The following is a 20161-nucleotide window of genomic DNA, read 5'->3' as shown; positions in this document are numbered from 1 at the left end:
TCAGCTTTGGTTTGCTGTCCAAACTTTGTTTCAGCAGCCCATGTCTCTAAGAAAGCTCTCATTGATCTGCCCTTTCAAGGCGATCGCCTGTTTGGTGCTACCGTGGATGACATCATTAAGGGTATCACTGGGGGGGTAGAGGGGGGGAATTTTCTACCATAGTCTAGGAAAGGGAAGCCTCATCCCAGACGGGGGGCCCTACTTCTCAGCACATAGAAAAATATTTTGTGCTTCTGAGACAGAGAATAAGGGAATTAGATCTTTCAAAGCATCCCCATGAGGTTCCAAGCATCCTTGGTCTGGTAAGCCTAGAGCTAGCTTCTCCGGTCCCTCAGAGAAGACACCTTCAGCATGAAGGTCTGCCCTCACCCATTATTAAGGTGGGGGGGGGCATCTTCGTGGGTTTCTGGCTTCGTGGACCTCCTTCATGAGCGTCAAGGGGATCCACAAAATGATTATTTTCGGGGTATCCAGAAAGGGGGACAAAGCTTGTTCTTTTCAAGTTTTTTAGGTCCTGAGTCTCCTTGTGCGGATTTCATTCCTGCAAAGGTTCCGGTGTTGTCTGAACTACCTAAGATCCCCCCTATGCCTGTCTAGGGAATTGATTTACCTAGGTCTGATTTTAATTCTGACCAGGGTGGTCCTTCCTCTGGACAAACTTCAGAAACCACAGGCCATGATTCACCAGCTGCTTTCACACAGATAGTTATCTCTCCCATTTTTGCATACAGGTTCTGAGCCTGGTGGAATCCACCTTCAAGACAATTATGTTTGCACATTCCTACATGCAGTTCCTTTAGCAGGTTCGGCTCCACAGGAGGATACCGAGGTTCATGGCGAGACCACGGGTTCCTCTGGCAGACGCCGTAGGCGTCCCAGGGCCACGGTAAGGCCATTATCATCTTCGGCTCAGAATTCTTCCACAATTCCTGCCAGGAATCAAGGGGCGAGGATTTTCCAATCAGTCTGGTGGCCATAAACATCTCTTGGGGGGCTTCTTCTCAAGAGTAGTCCAGTTGTCCCAAGGGCTGATCTACCATCCTGCTTTACAGTTGCTGGTTTTAATGGCTATTGAAAGCCAGGTACTGAGGGATAGAGGTCTGTCTGGATCAGTGATCCCTACTATGGTTAAGGCAAAGAAGTCGTCTTCCAGCAAGATATACCATCGTACAAGGAAAGCGCACATTTCTTGGTGTGGGTTGATATGGCGCTCATCTTCAATCCTTTTCCGTGGCTCGGATCTTAACCTTACTTCAACAGGACATTGATCAGAAGTTAGCCTAGAGTACCATCGAGGGCCAGGTGTCTGCCCTGACAATCTTCTTTGTGACCCCTAGCCACCCACTCTTTAGTTTGTACCTTCATTCAGGGGGTTCGACATGTGGCTGCACCTGTACGGTCTCTTTTGCCTCCATGGGATTTAAATGTAGTACTTTCGATTCTCCAGAAACCTCCGTTTGAGAATATTCGGGAGATTCCTTTGCCTATGTTATCCTAGAAGGTGACATTCTTGGTCGATATTACCTGGGCCCGCAGGGTATCAGAATTGGTTGCATTATCCTGTCGCAGTCCCTATTTAGTGTTCCATAGGGATAAAGTTGTTCTTCGTCCCTGTCCATCATTCCTGCCCAAAGTTGCCTCAGACTTCCATTTGAATGAAGACATTGCTTGCCTTCCTTGTGTCCCAAGCTGCCTCATCCCAAGGAATTTGCTTTGCATACCTTGAATGTGGTTCGTGTGATTTGGGTGTGTCTGGCAGCCACTGAGTCCTTTCGGAGGTCAGACTTGCTTTTTGTGGTTAGGGACGAACCAAGAAAAGGGCTGGCCGTTTCTTCAGCTACCATCTCCAGATGGATCAGACCGACGGTGACTTCAGGCCTATTCCATTAAAGGTCAGGTTCCACCTTTCCCTGTCACGGCACATTCTACTTGGGCGCTAATGCTTCTTGGGCCTTCCATCATCAGGCATTTATATCGCAAGTTTGTAAGGCGGCCACTTGGTTGTTGGTGCATACCTTCACAAAATTCTATAAGGTAGATACTTAGGCATCTGCGAATGCTTCTTTTTGCTGATTAAGAGGGGCTGTTCCCTCTTGAGGGGTGTTTTTCTTTAAACTTTTTTTTTTTCAGACGGGGCTCCTGTGACCGGTTAAGGCTCCTGTGTCCTGGTTAGAGGGCTCTTATGTTTAGCCTTGGGTTATTTTCCCCACCCCTCATTTTCCTTTTCCCGAAGCCTTCGTGTGTTGGTCCCTGGCCGCATGGCTCGCTGTGGGTGCCGCCATCTTAAGTGTGGGCAATGTGATTGTTTTTTTCCCCACAGAGTGTATGGGGCAGCCATTTTCCCTAAAGCTTCCTATTGATATGTATAGGCATCCATCTTTATGTAGCCCTGTGCTATGCTGAGCAGCATGACCTTCCTCAGGCGACCTCACTTCCTGTGCTTTCGTTTCCTGCTGCTAGCCGAGGTCACTTCCTGTCTTTCTCTCCATTCTGCTGGAAGAATCAGGAGGATGGTTTGTCTGAGGTGGTACAGTGCTTGGGGGTCCCTGCGGGCATATTCCTGCACATTCTGCTGTTTAGTTTAAAGGGGGTGCCCTGCAGACCGCTGCGATCAGTGGTGGGTGCCGCGATCGGCGCTCTTAAAGCGACAGTACGTTTTTTTGCGGCTTGCAATATGGAGTCCCGAACAGTGCTATCACCCTCAGACCCACTCTGTGCGACTCCTGGACAGTCCGGATCACAGTCGCTGGTCGCGATTTCAGCAGCCCTGGAAAGCCTTGCGACTAAAGTTGATTTAGTCATGAAAAAGGTTCATAGCCGAAAATGGCCCCTGCCTTCTCCATTTATGGAGGTTTCCTCTGAATTAGAGACTGATGTGGTTGCCCTGGACCCACCCCTACCTGAGGGGTTGCTGTCCTCGTCAGATGGTGAAGAGGACCTGTTCTCTTCAGCTGCAGCGCGGGAACGCGCTTTAGTGAAAGCCCTCATTATTTCAGTATGCGACACTTTAAAATTGGCTGATGAGCCCACGCCGACAGGGACGTGGGTGGCTTTTGGCTCCCAGAAGTCTTCAAAGACTGACAGGGTTTTCCCTTGTCCCGACACATTTCACGATATTGTGAATGACCAATGGCGGCGCGTTAAGCACGTGTTAGTGGTGTCAAAACGCTTTAACGTTTTTGTTTGGCGACTCACTGGATGAGTTGATCAAGGGACTGACTGGCGGGTAGAGTACTTTTCTTCCTCAATCCTCCAAGGGTAAGTCACCCCATGCTAAGCCGTTCAGAACCTCTGGAGGAGCTAAAAAAGCATTGGTGCAAGCCCAAGACCGGTCAATCCGGTGCTGCTGACAAGTCCTCTTCAGCATGAAGGGGCGCCCTCACCCGTCTTAGGGGTGGGGGGACGTCTGCGCTTCTTTCAGGAACCCTGGACTTCCTTCATTCAGGACAATATGGTTTGCAAACTGCTTTGCTCCGGGTACAAGATCGAATTCTGGTCCCAGCCAGGGGACAGGTTTTTTCAGTCAAATCGTCACTTGTCTCCAGAGCATTTGAAGGATCTGCTGGAGGCTGTGCGAGATCTCCTGGCTCAGGGGGTCATTGTGCCGGTTCCTTCGCAGGAACGCTCTGTTTCTATTTAAACCTGTTCACGGTACCCAGAAAGGAGGGCAAGGTGCGTCCAATCCTGGACCTCAAGGCTCTGTACCGCTTTGTGCGGGTACAGAAGTTTCGAATGGAGTCCATTCGGTCAGTGGTGGCATCATTGAATCAGGGGTATTTTCTGGCCTCCATCGATCTCAAAGATGCGTATCTCCACGTCCCCACATTTGTGGGACATCAGCTATTCCTCCGCTTTGTGGTGGCAGAGGAGCACTTTCCATTTGTGGCGTTACCCTTTTTTCTCGCCTCGGCTCCCAGAGTTTTTACCAGGGTCCTAGCCCCTGTGCTAGCGTTATGTTGATGAGGTATCTCCATTGTGGGCTATCTGGATGATCTCCTGTTGCGAGCAGTCTCCCATTTGGATCTGCTGTACAACGTCTCTATCCCCATTCAAACCCTTCAAGAATTTGGGTGGAAGATCAATTTAAAAAAAATCTGCCCTGACGCCATCTGTGCGGGTCACTTCTCTGGGGCTGATCTTCGACTCTGCTCTGGCGAGGGTTTTCCTTCCCTTGGACAAGCTTCTCTCTGCTCGTTCTCCTGCCGAGGTTTCTGCGCCGGGTGGCGGCGGTGGAAGGCGTTCCGGTTATTCTGGTGGCACCAGACTGGCCTCGGCGGTCCCGGTACGCAGAACTGGTAAAAATGGTTGTGGATCCTCCATTGCGTCTTCCTCTGTGGGAAGATCTACTATCTCAAGGACCGATCTTCCATCCTGCTTTACGGTCGCTGGCTTTAATGGCTTGGCTGTTGAAAGCAAGGTGTTAAAGGATAGTGGTCTCTCTGATTCGGTGATTCCTACCCTTTTGAAGGCCAGGAAGTCGACACCTAGGAAGATCTATCATCGTACGTGGAAATAGTACATTTCATGATGTGAATCGCTACAGCTGCGCCCTTGATTGTTCTCTATAGCTAGGGTTTTGGTCTTCTTAGAAAAAGAGGTTGAGCACTATCAAGGGCTAGTTGTCGGCTTTGGCTAATTGCTTCCAACGTCCGTTGGCTGCTAATAGTTTGATTCGCACTTTCATTCAGATGGTGCGTCATCTGGCTCCTCTGCGGAGATCCCCGTTACCACCGTGGACTCTTAATCTGGTTTTGCGTATTCTTCAAAAGCCTCCTTTTGATAATATTAGGGAGATTTCTCTGCTTTCTTTGTCACAGAAGTTTGCCTTCCTTGTGGCTATCACTTCTGCTCGCAGAGTCTCTGAGTTGGCGGCGCTGTCCTGTCGTTCACCTTATATGGTGGTCCACAGGGATAAAGTGGTCCTCCGACCTAATCCCTCTTTTCTTCCTAAGGTGGTGTCGGATTTTCACCTGAATGAAGACATGTGTGTTGCCTTCCTTATGTCCTAAGCCTAAACATGCCAAAGAAGTTGCCTTGCACTCTTTGGATGTGATACAGGTTTATCTGACGGTTACTGAGTCCTTCAGGAAGTCAGACTTTTGGATGGTCCTCGCAAAGGTTTGGCTGCGTCTGCTGCTACCATTTCGAGATGGATCAGACAGACCGTTGTTCAGGCTTATTCAATTAAGTGTCAGGTTCCTCCTTTCCCTGTGAAGGCGCATTCTACTAGAGTGCTGAGTGCCTCTTGGGCTTTTCGCCATCAGGCCTCTGTTGTACAAGTTTGTAAGGCAGCAACTTTGTCATCTGTGCACACCTGTACAAAATTTTACAAGGTGGATTTGTTGGCATCTTCCGATGCTTCTTTTGGCCGCAAGGTTTTGTAGGCTGCTGCTTCATAACAGAATATTTTTTTATTCTCTTAGGGGTCTTTTACCTGGGTGAGCTCCTGTTTGGTTGAGCTCCATGTTGCCCAGTTGGCTAGGTTTTTAGCCTTTTGGAGTTGACTTTACTGTCTGGTTGCGTTTTTCCCACCCCTCGTGCCTGTACTGCTTTGAGACGTCCCATTCAGCTCATGAAGATGAGGCTGCAACTGTCGATGGACGATGGAGAAAATATGATTTTTGTAAGATCTTACCATACAATCTTTTTCTCTGATGTCATCGACAGACACAGCACCCGTCCCTCTGTATGGGGATGGTACTTTTGTCTTCACTGCTTGCAACTAAACTGATGTCCTGGGCTGTGGCAGTGGGGGTTGTGCCCGGAGGGACAGTCCCATGGGCGTGTACATGTTAAAAGTTTTGTACTAACATACTGCCTAGAAGACTACTGCGCCTGTCGATTAACATCAGAGAAAAAGATTTTACGGTAAGCTCTTACAAAAATCTTTTGTGTCATTCTCAAAACTTTTGGCCACGGCTGTATGTATGTAAAATTGTAAAACTCACCCTAAAAAAGTCTTCAGATAAATCACACAATTACAGCTCAAAATGCAACAAACAATACATTGTGGACAGGCTCAACTGTTCATAAATTTAAAAAAATAATCCCAGGATCTACTGTTGCCATCAATCACCTCCAAAGACCTTGCTGCAGCGGATCAATAATGTTTAGGGATTATCCTGTTTATTATCCTGTGGAGCACTTGAGGAAGGAAAGGTGAAGCCCAAACCGTGTGTTAAACCATAATACCACTGTAAACCATAATACCACATAAAACCACTGTAATAGCAATAGTTGCAGTTAGCTGGATAATCCCCCAACAAGGCTCAGCAAAATAGAGTGATTTCCTTACATTTACTCAATTAGTAAGTGATCCTTTCCATTTCCTTCTGTAATCTGCTCCAGCCACTCTTTTAAACACACTTCTCCTTTCCCAATAACATGTAGTGTAATCTGCTTTGTTACTGATATTCAGTTTGACTTTTGTCTTAAGTGACCATCTCATTCCTCATCTCTATCTCATTTTAGTCTCTCACTCCCATATACTTTTAGTCCCACACCTCCATCTCTTTCTAGTTATTCATCTCCATTTCTTTCTAATCCCTCGTCTCTATCTAGTCCCTCACCTTCATCCCCTTCTAGTCCTTCACCTTCATCCGCTTCTAGTCACTCCCCTTCATCCCCTTCTAGTCACTCCCCTTCATCCCCTTCTAGTCCCTTGCCTTCATCCCCTTCTAGTCCCTTACCTTCATCCCCTTCTAGTCCCTTACCTTTACCCCCTCCTAGTCCCTCACCTTTATCTACTTCTTAGCCCTCCATCTCCATCTAGTTCCTCACTTTCATTTCCTCATCTCCATCTAGTTCCTCACTTTCATTACCTCATCTCCTCCTTAGTCCCTCATCTCCAACTTTTTCTAGTGCTTCATTTTCATCTAATTGCTTATTCCCGTCTCCCCTGGCCATTGATATATGCAGAGACTTGTGATATGTGACTGCACACTTGATATGGAGGCTATGATTGCCAGCTTGGTTTCACCTTTATGTTGTATAAGAAGCAAGTAGTGGAATTACTGGCTGTTTTAGGGCAGAGTGTCTGATTATAAATTGGTGACTCCTGACTAATCTGAATCGTTTTTATATGACAGCCATTTCTGTGAACATTGGCAAAGGAAAGATTTGCTTGAAATACACATTAGCTCCTTTGTTGGCAGGCTTTTGTTCTCTTCAAGCAGGTTTCGTAGTGCTATACAAGTCTATGAGAATGTAAAACCAGCTTAAATCTGGTCAAGAGGAGGTAAACTGTGGGTAAGATGCACCTGTTGCTTCTGAATGATCTCAAAAGCATCTGAAACCGATGACAAATTGATGCAATCGAGAGAAGCCCAAAGCTTGTTGACCCAGGCCCTTTGTTTCACTATAATGTAATGCTGAAGCAAAACCAGAACAGTTTTGTACTCCCTTTCAAATTTACCATACACATAAGGAGTCGTCCTAATGTTTTTAAAAAAATGAAATTACACTAATGATTTATTTAAGGTTCTCACATTTACAATGGTATCGATCTAATAAAAAACAAACTTCTTCAAAAGGCCAAGTATTCCATTTTGCATTTTTTTCCCACACAGGCTCGTTATATCCGGATAGATGGCAGTGTTCCATCATCAGAAAGAATACATCTTGTGCACCAGTTTCAGAATGACCCAGACACTAGAGTGGCTATTCTGAGTATCCAGGCTGCTGGGCAGGTGAGGAGCTCTTGATAAAGTTGATTCTGTCATCAAGGTCCTTGTTCAGGAACTTCCTGTTATAGGGTAATGCTTTGTTTTAGTGTCCCAGTTGTGCACCTGCATTGCCATACCTTTACACAGCCCCCCAGTGGAGACTACAAGTGGTGATTTAAACATAGTGGCATGGTTCCCTGTTGTCACCATCCAGAAACCTGCCCTGAGAAATGTTACTCACTGGAGTCCAGTGTAGAGAGAAAGTTGCTGCAAAGAAACCGATCATAAGTGCAGAGATAAAGGAAATGATGGACACAGGTGACAGGTAATTTGTGAAACATCAACAAAAAGCAGTTATGTATCCATTTTTATTTTTTAAGGTCTCATGCACACGGTAAATTTTTGCATCTGCTCCTAGGGGCTCCTTAGAGGCAGGAATAAAAACTCTCTGCCAGTGCATCCAGGATCGACAGAGTTTGTGCAGAAAAAACGCTTGTAAACTCATCTAAAGCGTGTTAACCCTAGCCATATTTGCACTTTAGCGTTCTGGCCAAAAAAATGAATTAACGCCTAAGGGCTTGATTCGAAAAACGCGCATAAATACTTGTAAAAGCGTTAGACACTTCTACAAATGTCAGGCGTTTTTTCTGCACAAAGGCTGCTGGTCTCAAGGAGAGTTTATAAAAAAAAAAAAAAAGGTTCTATGTGGATCAGGCCTAATGCTCTGTGGGGTTGATTTACTAAAATGGGAGAAATGGGAGCATGCAAAATCTGATGAAGCTCTGCATAGAAACCAATCAGCTGCAAGGTTTTATTGTCAACGCTTAATTGGACAAGCTAAAGTTAGAAGCTGATTGGATATCATGCAGAGCTGCACCAGATTCTGAGTGCTCTAGTTGTAGTAAATCTCCCTCTGTATGTTGGCCTTTGCATTTATGGGTTGCTATGAGATTTAGGGCCAGTTCACACTGTAGAAACACAGTCCAGATGCGTTCCAGATGCATTTCTGCATAGGCGTTTTTGATGCATTTTCGATACGTTCCAGTGCGTTATCCCCCCCCTTTTTTTTCCTTTACCTTAAATAAGGACGTGTGTTCCAGTGTGTTATTCATTCCAGTGCATTTTTTATGCATTCTTCTACATTCCAGTTCAGTTCAGTGTAGAAAAAATGCAGCATGTTCTACTTTTTTTTTTTTTTTTTTCTGGAACTGGAACACACTGGTGTAAAAACTATGCCATTGAAAATCATATAACCTACTATCCATGCGGATGCAGAAAAAAAAACGCACTGGACTGCATGTGGTGTGAACTGGCCCTTATGTCTGGTACACACGGGCCGAATGTCGGGAGACATCGGTCAGTTCAATAAAAAACAGCCAATGTTCGGTCCATGTGTATGTCAGCCGGTCCGAGAGAAGCCAACTGACTCCCAATCTGCGCTCTCGGCCAATGACTGGGAGATCTGATCGGAGTGTTCTAGCGGGGGGGGGGGGGGGGGCACCCGGGGCACCCCCCTGTCAGAACACGACTCAGTGGGGGAGGTCGATGTACTAATATCAGATCGTGGATCGTTAGTACAACGGCTCCGGTTAGAGCTGTCCGTTTTTTTTTCGGTCAACCCAAACAAAAAACTAAGTGTATGCCAGGCTTTAGTGATCTTTGTTTGGTTTTACATTTTCTGGAGGCTGAGAGGTAGGTGTAACCTGGCTGTACATGATGTGGCTTTCAATAGTGATGCTACCCAGTCTGAGATTTCAGCAATAATGTGTTCTTTTGCATAATGTATTTCGTAACCTCTAATCATTATCAATAGGTAGTGATATGGATTCCTTTATTTTCACCCTGCGTTGTAGTTTGCTATTCTTTTTTTTTTTTTTTCCCCCTCCATAATTTCTCTACTTAGTACTTATTGGCAGTGTAGGTTTGCTTCATCACTTGAATAAGCATGGAGGCAGATGTTCATGACCATCTAGGATTTGCATAGTCCTTTAAAGCGCTATAAGCTTCAATTCTGTGTAAAGAGGGATTTGCATTTTCATCAAGTTAAAAACACATTATCCAATTTAACTTAAAGGGGAAGTTTTTGTATTTTTTTTTTTCTTTTAAGTTTTAGATAGAATAGAGAAGGGTTAGAACCTTGGTTGAGTTTTATTTTTCCTCTCTGTGTCCCTATTGATATTATTAAATAAATCCTATAAACAGTTTTTAGTCTATATATAAGGTTTTAAATAATAAATGTTAAGTGTCTTAAATTTTACATATATTACTAATTTGCATATCTACCCCATCTGCATTATTTAAAACCTAACTTGTATTATTAAATAAAACTTTTAGATTGTATTACTTTTGTTTGTGTGTTGTTTCTTAATTTACACTTTATTTACACGCTTATATCTATTTAAGAAGAGAAGCAATATTGAGGTCTTTTTTTTTTTTTTTGCTAGAACTTACTAAAATTTCACTGTCTCTTTTAATATTTCCTGTGTGGGGAAAGGAAGGAATTTTCAATTAACAAGGGATACCAAGGAGCTAAGTGTTTTTAGGAGAATGGAAAGGAAAAAAAAAAGATAATAGCTGAAGAATTAAGAACAATTTTATATAACTCTGATGGGTAGACATGCAAATTAGTGGTGTATGTCAAATTCATTACACTAGACATTAAATAACCAATTGATGATAATATCTTGCTAATAAAACAGGAAGTCTCACAAGTGGGTTTCCAGACAAAAGCCTGAGATGGGTTCAGATTTTACCATGCTACTACTAAAAATGCTTTAATTGCAGTTTGTTTCTTCCGTGGAGAGATTCTCCTCACTTCCTGTCTGAATAGTACAACACAAGGGAAATCTATGTAATAGGGGCACAAAAATAAATCTGTTGTATGCAAAGTAAATTTTAATAATCTGTCTGAAGTTCTGTTTTTAATATAACATGCTCAAATTGCTAGTGGTGATGTGTAGTGCATACATGCTCTGTATTTGCTTTGAAAATTGCATTCTGGTAATTGCATGCAGATCACTTAGAATTATTTCTGGTCTCCTGATCTTTACCGCTTCCAACAAGTCCATTGGTCTAAAAAGTGATCACATGATGGGCATTTCAGAAACTGTCAACGCTGGGATGTCTTATTTTGGTGTTTTACTGCAATGGCAAACTTTAAATGGTCATGGGCCAGAAGATAACATTTTATGAATCTTGGCCAAGTGGGCTAATAGACCACAACATGCGGGCTAATAGAGAGAAAAAAAAAAAAGATATTACTAACCGATTCACACTTCCTCCATCCATGCTAACAGCACGGTTGGCTGAATTTAGTAGGTGTTAAAATGTAATTTCCGGAATTGACCGTTAATAACCCTAACTTCTGAATTTTTAAAAATAATTATATGAAATTTCCAGACAACGTTCTTTATGATCTTCTGTCAAGATTTGAGGCACCATCTTTGTGAAAATCTTTCACATTCCCAAATTCTCTGTGAGAATGTTCAGTTATTCTGCCATTATTCACACACTTAGGCTGGGTTCACACTATTGCCAGAGAGGTTGATTGGCTCTCAATGGAGCCGGTTCAAACACTTCTGGGGCAGCCGCGGAGCGCACTACAGAAGAGTCCTGTGCATCTTTGGCTCCTTTTCAGGTCCGAATTCAGTCAAAAATTTGAACCTGAAACGGTGAACAGGAACGCACTGGACCCCCTGCTGCGAGCCGCACCATACACAGTGTGAACCCAGCCTCAATCTTCCATCTGAGCGTAGGTGTGTTTACACTCTATCAACATTTGCATCCCTCCTTTGTGCTTTTTGCTGCCCACTTGCGTCATTGTGGACTTCTTCCGCCCCTCCTTAAACAGCCTATGCTATTCAAAAACACTTAATTTCTGCATTGAATGTTCACCATAAGCATGTTGTAACAGAGCTAAAGATTCTCTCGCACTTTTGCCAATTTGCGCGCAAATGTTGATGGTAATCTGCTGCTTCAAATTCCTATCACTCATTTGCTGCCAACAGCGCAATGTGCACATGTTATTTCTTCTACCACTCAGTAGAGAGTCAACTGGTCATTGACCCAGACGAGTGCACGTTCCAACATGTCGGAAAACACGTTCGAGTGCGAATGGCTGTGTGGCTCACTATCATAATGCTGTCACAGACATTCTAGGGATGAAATTTTCACACCCCATACTGCTCTGGCTATTATATTCTGACCGTCTGCCCCACCAGGTGTTAACATACCCAATCTGATTGGATGCAGCTCCTTTACATCCGAATATTACACCCCCCCCCCCCCCCTCCCCCAGGCCTTTTAACCTATTTCAAGTGAGTTGTTTGGTGGGAGGTGGCCAACAAGGCCACCCACTGTACGAAAGTTGGTCTGTTCCTTAGGAATCAGCTGAAATTCATACAGTGTATAGGCAGCTTTACCCATAAAAGCGATGGCCAGTCTCTTGAACTGTGTTCTTTTTTTTTTTTTAACAAAGTTGCCGTGTTGTCTAGTATAACAAAGCAAATGAGAACATCGGTGCATAATTAGGTTGTTGGTTTTGTTGTTTCTGAATTCATTATTATTCCATTATGTCCTTTGGAGACCACTGTGTTTGTTTAATTTTCTTGGTTCAGGGACTGACGTTCACAGCTGCCACTCACGTTGTTTTTGCTGAACTCTACTGGGACCCCGGCCACATAAAACAAGCTGAAGATCGAGCCCACCGCATTGGACAGAGTAACTCCGTACATATTCATTATTTGATCGCCAGAGGGACCATGGACACATTGATGTGGGGGATGCTGAACAGAAAGGTACCAAGCGTCTAAAACAAAGCACAGAGGGAAAAGTTGCAAGCTGTCTAATTTATTACCAGAAAAAGTTTGACATGGGAGGGGCAAGTTAGCATAAGTTTTTGAAATAATCTCACCAGCATTGAGTTTGTCTGCAAAAGTGACCAAAGTAAACCTGTTTTAACATTTTTAAGGGAAGCTTTAAGTGAGATTAAACAGCTAAAAATTATGTAGTTGCAAAGAAAATAAAATGTTTCTAAACTAAAGGGAAAACTTTTTAAATATTGTAGCTTTCCAGCCTTTTAATGGTTGCTTTAGTTTTCTTTTTAAGATTAAATACATTTTTGTATATAAAGAAAAGTTGATCCTGCCAGAAATAATGTGTAATTGTAACCAATGCCCCGTACACACGCATCGATTATTGGCCGGGAATTTTCGGCCAACCTCCGATCGGCCGATTGTCGGCTTGTTAGTATGATGCTTCCGAGAACCGACAACGACTTTTCGGCCGAAAAAAATCTGGTGTGCAGGCTATAAAATTTTTGTTGGCCGTCAACACAACGGCCGATTTTCCGTCGGTCAGTACAGATTTCGGCAGACAAAAATCTGATGAGCAAGACTGGGCATGCTCAGAGAAGAAAAAACACACGGAAAGTAAACCAGCACATGGCATCACTTCAGAAGTAGATTTTTGTTGGCTGAGAAAATTTGTGTGCAGTCTAGGCACATTCTAACCAACAAAACACCACTCTGGACAAAAGTCGGACGATCGGTCGGCCGATAATCGTTGCGTGTGTACGAGGCATTAGTGTGCACTGACTTGGAATCTTACAGAATGCAATCAGCCTTCCCAGTTATTTTCTTTGAACTACAGAACACATCCCCTCTATGTGACCTTTTGTCTCCTTAGGACAAGAAGTGTGGTATTGGCAGAATTACTGGTTAAAAAATAAAATAAAATAAAAAGGTAATAATGCAGCCACCACATTCTAGGACTGGTAAGCTCCAGTATACAGATTTTTTTATTTTTGAGTATTTTTATTTTTTGTGTTTTAATACTTGCCTGCCTCACTATCTGCACTGCTGATCTTCACTTTCTTTAAATTAATGGCTGGAGAAAGATCCTCAGCATTACATGCTTCTTGGGGGGGGGGGGGGGGGGGTTCAGGTGCTTTGTTCCCTGCTGACCTGTGGTTCCTTTTAGTGGCCCCTAAATCACTGATGTGTCTTGTACTAACAATGGGGCCAGCAGACAGAATCTGACACTCTAGGTCTAGGACATGTTGGATGCAGATTATTCTTTAGAAAGCCTGACTCTTCGAGAGAATGAATATCCTGGGGTGGACAGCAAGATAGGTAAGTATTAATAAATACCAGTAACAGACTGACTTTAAAGCTATAATAAACCCAAAAGCAAACATTAAGTTTAGTTTTCTTTCTTCAGGCTTTCACACCTTTATTTTCACCTGGTGATCTAGCCAGTAAGTCTGTTTTTAAAATTAATAAGCTTTCCTGCAATAGTAGGGGTTAAAAGGTTAAAACAAAACATTTACCACTGATTGGGGGTGTTTACAATGGTCCGCTTTTGTTTATGTAAAAACTTTAACCCCAAAGGAAAAAAACGGTTGCTTAAGGCCTCTTTCACACGGTCCGCCTCCGTAGGCGGAAAAAATAGGGTTTCCGTCCATACAGGATCGGATACGGATGGCAGCGGGTGTCAGCGGAGGTGTCTCCGCTGACATCCGCTGCCCCATAGAGCTGCATGGAGGATCCGATCAGATCCGCCTAAAAAACTGACAGGCGGATCTGATCAGATCGCCCGTATGAAAGAGCCATTATTCATGTGTCCTCAATCCAGTGCAACACCACGATTAGAAAACATAAGCCTCTTACCAGAAGCTCTGACCCCCAAAAGTAAAAGGGGTGTAATCGCGTTCAGCAATCAAGCCTCCCCACACCATCTGGGCCTCCCTTCCATCTTGCGTCACCAATGACACTCGCGAGTATTGATGTGGGTAAATATCCAGTCAAAATAGAAAAAAAGATGTCTTCAAGGAGCATAGAAATCTCAATGCCCATAGAAGACGTCCTCTGCATCGCAATGCGTAGGAGGGAGCTAGTGTTGACGTCATCATGCCTGCCGGTCAAGAGTGGTGCTGTCATCTTTACATGCTTCTTTTCAGTTTTACTTTGTGATTACCTCCTTGGTTTTGATGGGTTTTACACTAATGAGCTTTTTGCCTTATTTTACCTGGATATTTACTCACATGCCATTGGTGGAGCTAGCTATTTCTGAGCACTTTTAGACCTCTCTTACTTTTAAGGGTCAGAACATCTGTTAAGAGGCTTATGTTTTCTGATGGTGGTGGTGCACTGGATTGATTTAACAAGAATTAATACACATAGTCGGACTCCATGGGATTTTTACTCACATATTTGTTAAATTAAGTATATTGAATTTAAAGAGACAGTGTAACATGCTTTATTCACACTTCCTCTTCTCAAGCCTGTAAATTGCAAGTAAAGGGGGACTTTAAATAACGGTAAAACTGGTGTTGCCATCAGTCCCAGAAGTAGTGTGCATCTCATCGCAGGGAGTGCTCCCATGCAGTGAAGGACTACGCACAGAGATAACATGTAGCTGGTTCCTCTGCTGACGACACATCTGTGATACAGCGATGCTGCTGGTGTTAGAAAGTGGGCTAATGCTGGCTCATAGGCCTTGATGAAAGTCCTACTTTAACTGACCACTGACTTCTTTAATCCTTACAACTGGGTTATATTCAGCTACCTTCTAGAGGTTTTGACAATGTAAAAAAAAATCGCAGGGATGTCCCTCTATATGACCCCTGGCTCTCAACAAGCCTCAGCTTTTTTCTAATATCCCCTGGAGATGGAACGCTTCTCTTTCCTTAGAGAAGCTTACCTTCTCTCTAGGATTTTTACCTTTTTTTCGTTTCTGCGCTTTTTGGATGCTGGACAGTTACCAGGGAGCACCTCCTGGTAGTGCAAGGCACAGTACAGTGGTGATACGCCTATCCTGGGTGGTGGCCTACAGGTGTGGCAGATGAGAAACACAGGGTTAAAGGTTCCTCAGCCCTTTGTTCCCTGGGTGGTGTCAGCACTTTAGGGCAGGGGCCAGTTACCCTGTCCTCAGAAGGCCACCCCTTTTTCTGATTCCATGCCTTCCTCAGGTAATTCTGCTGGGCTGCAAGTTATGTCAGCTTCATTCTTCCTTTTCAAGGAGGAATTTTCTGCCATAATGTCATACTTCAAGGGCTGGATTTCAGGCTTGGACAGCAAGAGTCATACACATGCCATGTATGCCTCCCCTTTATTTCAGTCTTAGATTTAAGTTAAAATTTTTTTAATGGTAGATCCTGCCATTGTTTTTGCCTTAATAAGACCCTCATAGCTCCCGTGGAGGATAATGAGCTTAGTGACATTCTTTTAAGCCATTTTCCCCCAAGCAGGTAATGGAAAGTTCTTTTTAGGGATGTCTTGCATTCTGGGATGCAGGGTATCAAGGTCATTGGATGAAGCTCTTTTTCCTGTCAATATTTTTGAACTCGGTAATTCAGTTGTCCCTTCAATACTGGACTCCTCTTCTGAGAGTATATCTGGTGAGCATCTGTTCAATCAATGCCGCAGCCATGGCCCACATCAGTTGTCAAGGGGCCTTAGAAGCTGGGCTACTGAAAAGGAAGCGGACTTGTAGTTATGTTAATTCTTACCTTGTAAAACAACCCATTCAGTTTAAAATGGAAAAGAAAGTCAAAATGTGTGTGTGTGTGTTTGTATATGTATGTATGTATATATATATATATATATATGTATATATATATATATATAAATAAAATAAAAGTACCCCCCCCCCTTTTTTTTTTTTATAAGTAATCACGTGACCTCTGTTACTAGCGGCATAATAGTACATAATAAATAGAAGTACACTGATCTTCCCAGCAAATAGCTGTGCTCCCAGTAAAGCCAGAAAGGTGACCACCTTCTGGCTTGCATGGTCAGTTTAAATTAGGAAAGCAGGGTACTGACAGGATCACCAGGTATGGCACACAAAGGAAGCAATACAAAGAGAACAGGATATTTTTTTACCACAAGTACATAGAACAGACTCATATCAGGTATATGTAATGTTGGGGTAACATTCTTTAATCCTCTCATGGGCAGAATTTCACTCCCTGGCCATGTCCGCTGTACACACCCAAGGCGTAGAAAACTGGTAGACACACTTTCTCAGTCATTTAGTGTCTAGACCCTAAAAAATGGGCCATCCATCTGAACGTAGATCTTTTGTTGTCCAGATTCAACAACAACCTAAACAGGTTTGTTAAGAGGTCCAGGAATCCTTGGGCTTTCACAATGGACACACTGGAGATTGTATGGGATCCGTTCAACTTGATCTATGCATTTTCGCTCCTCCAGATTCTTACTTGTGTACTTTGCAGTGGAGGGTATTCTGGAAATTTTAATCGTAACAAATTGGTCTGGGAAGCTTGGGTATTCTCAGACTACATGTAGATGCTTTGTGGGCTCCTCTACATGGTTTGGATCTCCTGGCCCAAAGACCAGTGGTCCGTCCTGCTTCTGGATCTCTGGCTTTGGTGATATAGCTGTTGAAGCCACAGTTCCAAGGGACAGTTTTCTCTCTTATTTTGTTATACTTACCCTTTTAAAGGCTAGGAAGTCAACTTCTCGCAAGGTCAACGATCGTACCTGGAGGTCTTACCTCTGCACCCCCTACCTCACACTCTCTAGTTAAAGACCCTTTGGTGTTTCGACATCCCTATCACTTGCTACAGTGGTTAGCACTGTAGACCTCAGTTTAAGTCCTGGTCAGGGCACTATCTGCATAGTTTGTGTGTTCTCCCTGTGTTTTGTGCGGGTTTCCTCTATGTACTGCATTTTTCTCTCACACTTCAATGACATGCTGGTAAGGTTAATTGGCTCTCATCTAAAACTGGCTCCTAGTATGATATTCTACGGAGTGCGCCCAAGATGGCTGCCTCACTATATGTCCCAACATATAAGATGCTTTGCGAAAGAAAGAAAAGCGCTATAGAAATATAAATTAAACTAAACTTAATTTGAAATTAACCCCTAAAGAAACAATGCTACGTGCACTTGGGCTGCAAGCAATCAAATCACGCAAAGCTGTCTGAAAGCTTTGTGAATGATTGCTGTACACGCTGCTCTAAAGACTAACCTTTCCATGCCTCAGCTTTATCTTACAAATGTGTACGAAAAAACTGCAAAGGAAAAAAGGTTGTCTTGCAGCTCATAAGCTTATAAAATGTAGAAAGGTGCTCATTTTACCTCCAGGACATGAATTGGATCAGTTCCCCCTCCCTGATAACAAAGGGGATCCAATTTAAAGCAGGGGTATTAAATATTAACAAAAACTGTGTTGTGTTCCTTAGCGTTCACGTCGCATAAAATCCCTTTTTATGTTTTTTCCTTTTTCAAGGTCAAAATCTAAAAAAAAAAAAAAAAAAATCTTCATCTTTTTTCCTCCCAATAGATTGACTGATATTAAAAAAAAAAAAAAACAGGCTGAAAAAAGCCCCGAGTTTTAATGAAGACTGAGTCACACACAAGATGTCATCTTTTCATAGCCTTACACCCACTCCGGATCTTCTCGCTGCCTCAATTAATTTGGTGGCTCTGTCATTCAATGTAGAGAAGACAATGGGATGGGTGGGGGGTTGACTGGCGAATGGAAGAGCCCACTGTACCACAATCATATTCTTACACATTTAAAAATATATATATGTATGTAGTAGGTGTCAAGGTGATCGTGTGTTTTATTCTAGAGGTTGAAATGATAACGGTTGTTATATAACACAGGTGCACCAGAAACTGGTTCCACTTTGTCTCCAACAAATGAATGCTTGGTCTATGCTAATTAGACCAAATAACATATCACTAATTAGACCAAGTAACATATCTCCTCCAAGACTGTCAGTTAACATCGTAATGCAAAATTCAGTCTTGGATTGGCCATGTATAATAATTCCTTGAAGCATCAAGTCACAGAGCAGTGTTGAGAGCTCAGGCTCCATGCAGCTCTTTGCAATAGTAATAGGTACTGATTTTCCACTGCCACATAGTCCGCAGCAGCGGCAGCAGCTTGGGTTTTTGAAGGAAGCTGCGTTTTTTTTTCTTTTTTGTTTCTATGTATAGTTTTGATTTACACAAAACAGCCATAACTTTATGGCCACTGACAGGTTAAATGAAACAAATTAAAGCGGAGTTCCGGGCACAAAAACATTTTTTCAATGAACATACCCCGGGACAGTCAGGGCTAGTACATTCCACAATGGCTAGCCTCTGATCTGTCCCGGTTCGCACTTACCTGCAAGAAGAAATACTCACTTATAAAATTTCTTCTCCAGCGTTGCCATCTCTGTTGTGGGCAGCTGAAGCCAGCGCGATCCTCTTCTGCGTCCTCTTCCGCGTCTTCTTCTCCCAGAATGCGCCTTCACCGGCCCCTCTCGTCACTTCCGGTGTGGCGCCGCATTCCTCCACAGCTTCTGGGCATGTCCAGAAGCTGTTTAGTGGGGAATGCGGCATCGCACCGGAAGTGACGAGCGGGGCCGGCGCCGTCGCATTGATTCCTGGGAGCGATGACGTTCAGCTCCCAGGAATCATTGCAAACGGAAGTGACGTCGGAGCCGCGGCCACAGAGAGAGGAAGTGGAAAATAGGTGAGTATTTCTTTCTACAATTACAAGGTAAGTAAAAAAAAAAAAAAAAAAAAAATCCTAACTATCCAATTCCTTTTCAGGTGAAGAAGAGCAAGCGGATGGCCACAAAATCGATTAGGTCGATTTTGTGCCCGGAACTCCGCTTTAAGTCATTGTAAACCTCAAACATGAAATAAAAATAAAGCATATCCCTCGATAGCAGTGTTTCTTAATCTTTTTTTAGTTATGGCACCCTTTAAAATTATGGACAGTCTTAAGGCACCCCATTCTAAAATGTAAAAACCTATTTTAATTGTTTTACATAATGTGGCAGCATCGATACACGTAGGACACCCATCGTTAGAGGAGATTTATTCTTCCAAAGCAAATACACTTTTGCACACTGGTACCAACTACTATTCCAGTGTTTCTCCTCTCCCTCAGTTTCTCAGCTAATTACATTACTCAGCTAATGTGACCCCAGTCTTAACGCAGAGAGCCAGTGGAGGGTCAAAAAAGGATGCTGTGATCAACACCCTTTTTATCAACACTGATGACATCACTGGTTGTTAGGATGCCAGTGGCTGGACGATTGTAATGGTGCACAGTAAAAACCTGTGACTTTGTGTAACTAACAGGCAGGCTTGATCCACTGGTTGGCTTGTATACGTTTTTGGGCAATTTTTAGGCATTTTGCCAAGGCATCCCTGAATCAACCTCAAGGCACCCTGGTTGAAAAGGCTACTCTATAGTGCATACTTGTCTCATTTAAGAGCAGTAAGGCCGTCCATACACGGTTCGAATCTCGTCCGGGTTCAGCAGGAACCAGCTGAGATTTGAACTATTAATAGGCAGGCTGAATGTACCAAGTTGATCGATAGATCATCTTGGATGCAACTAGCCTGCTGGATTCTCTTGCGTTTATCGATAGTGGCTGCTATAGCCGCTAGCAATAATCACTGTCTTCTCCCGGCTGGGGCAGCTTGCCCCACCCTCCTTCCGGGAGAACACAATGGCCTGGC

The 20161-nt window shown here is 43.5% G+C and overlaps 1 protein-coding gene across 1 annotated transcript in view; it reads left to right on the top strand.

Moving 5' to 3' along the window:
- ZRANB3 (zinc finger RANBP2-type containing 3) overlaps positions 1-20161 on the top strand; it is a 463076-nt gene that overhangs the window by 275465 nt on the left and 167450 nt on the right. Inside the window, exons 9-10 of the mRNA XM_082260204.1 lie at positions 7569-7688; positions 12281-12460. Of these exons, the coding sequence (XP_082116330.1) occupies positions 7569-7688; positions 12281-12460 (300 nt within the window). The remainder of the gene's footprint in view (positions 1-7568; positions 7689-12280; positions 12461-20161) is intronic.

Source organism: Pelophylax lessonae, assembly GCF_965119305.1.
Source record: "Pelophylax lessonae genome assembly, chromosome: 6".
NCBI lineage: Eukaryota > Metazoa > Chordata > Amphibia > Anura > Ranidae > Pelophylax > Pelophylax lessonae.
Note: the sequence above shows the minus strand (reverse complement) of the source record. Positions and strands in the feature narration are given on the sequence as shown.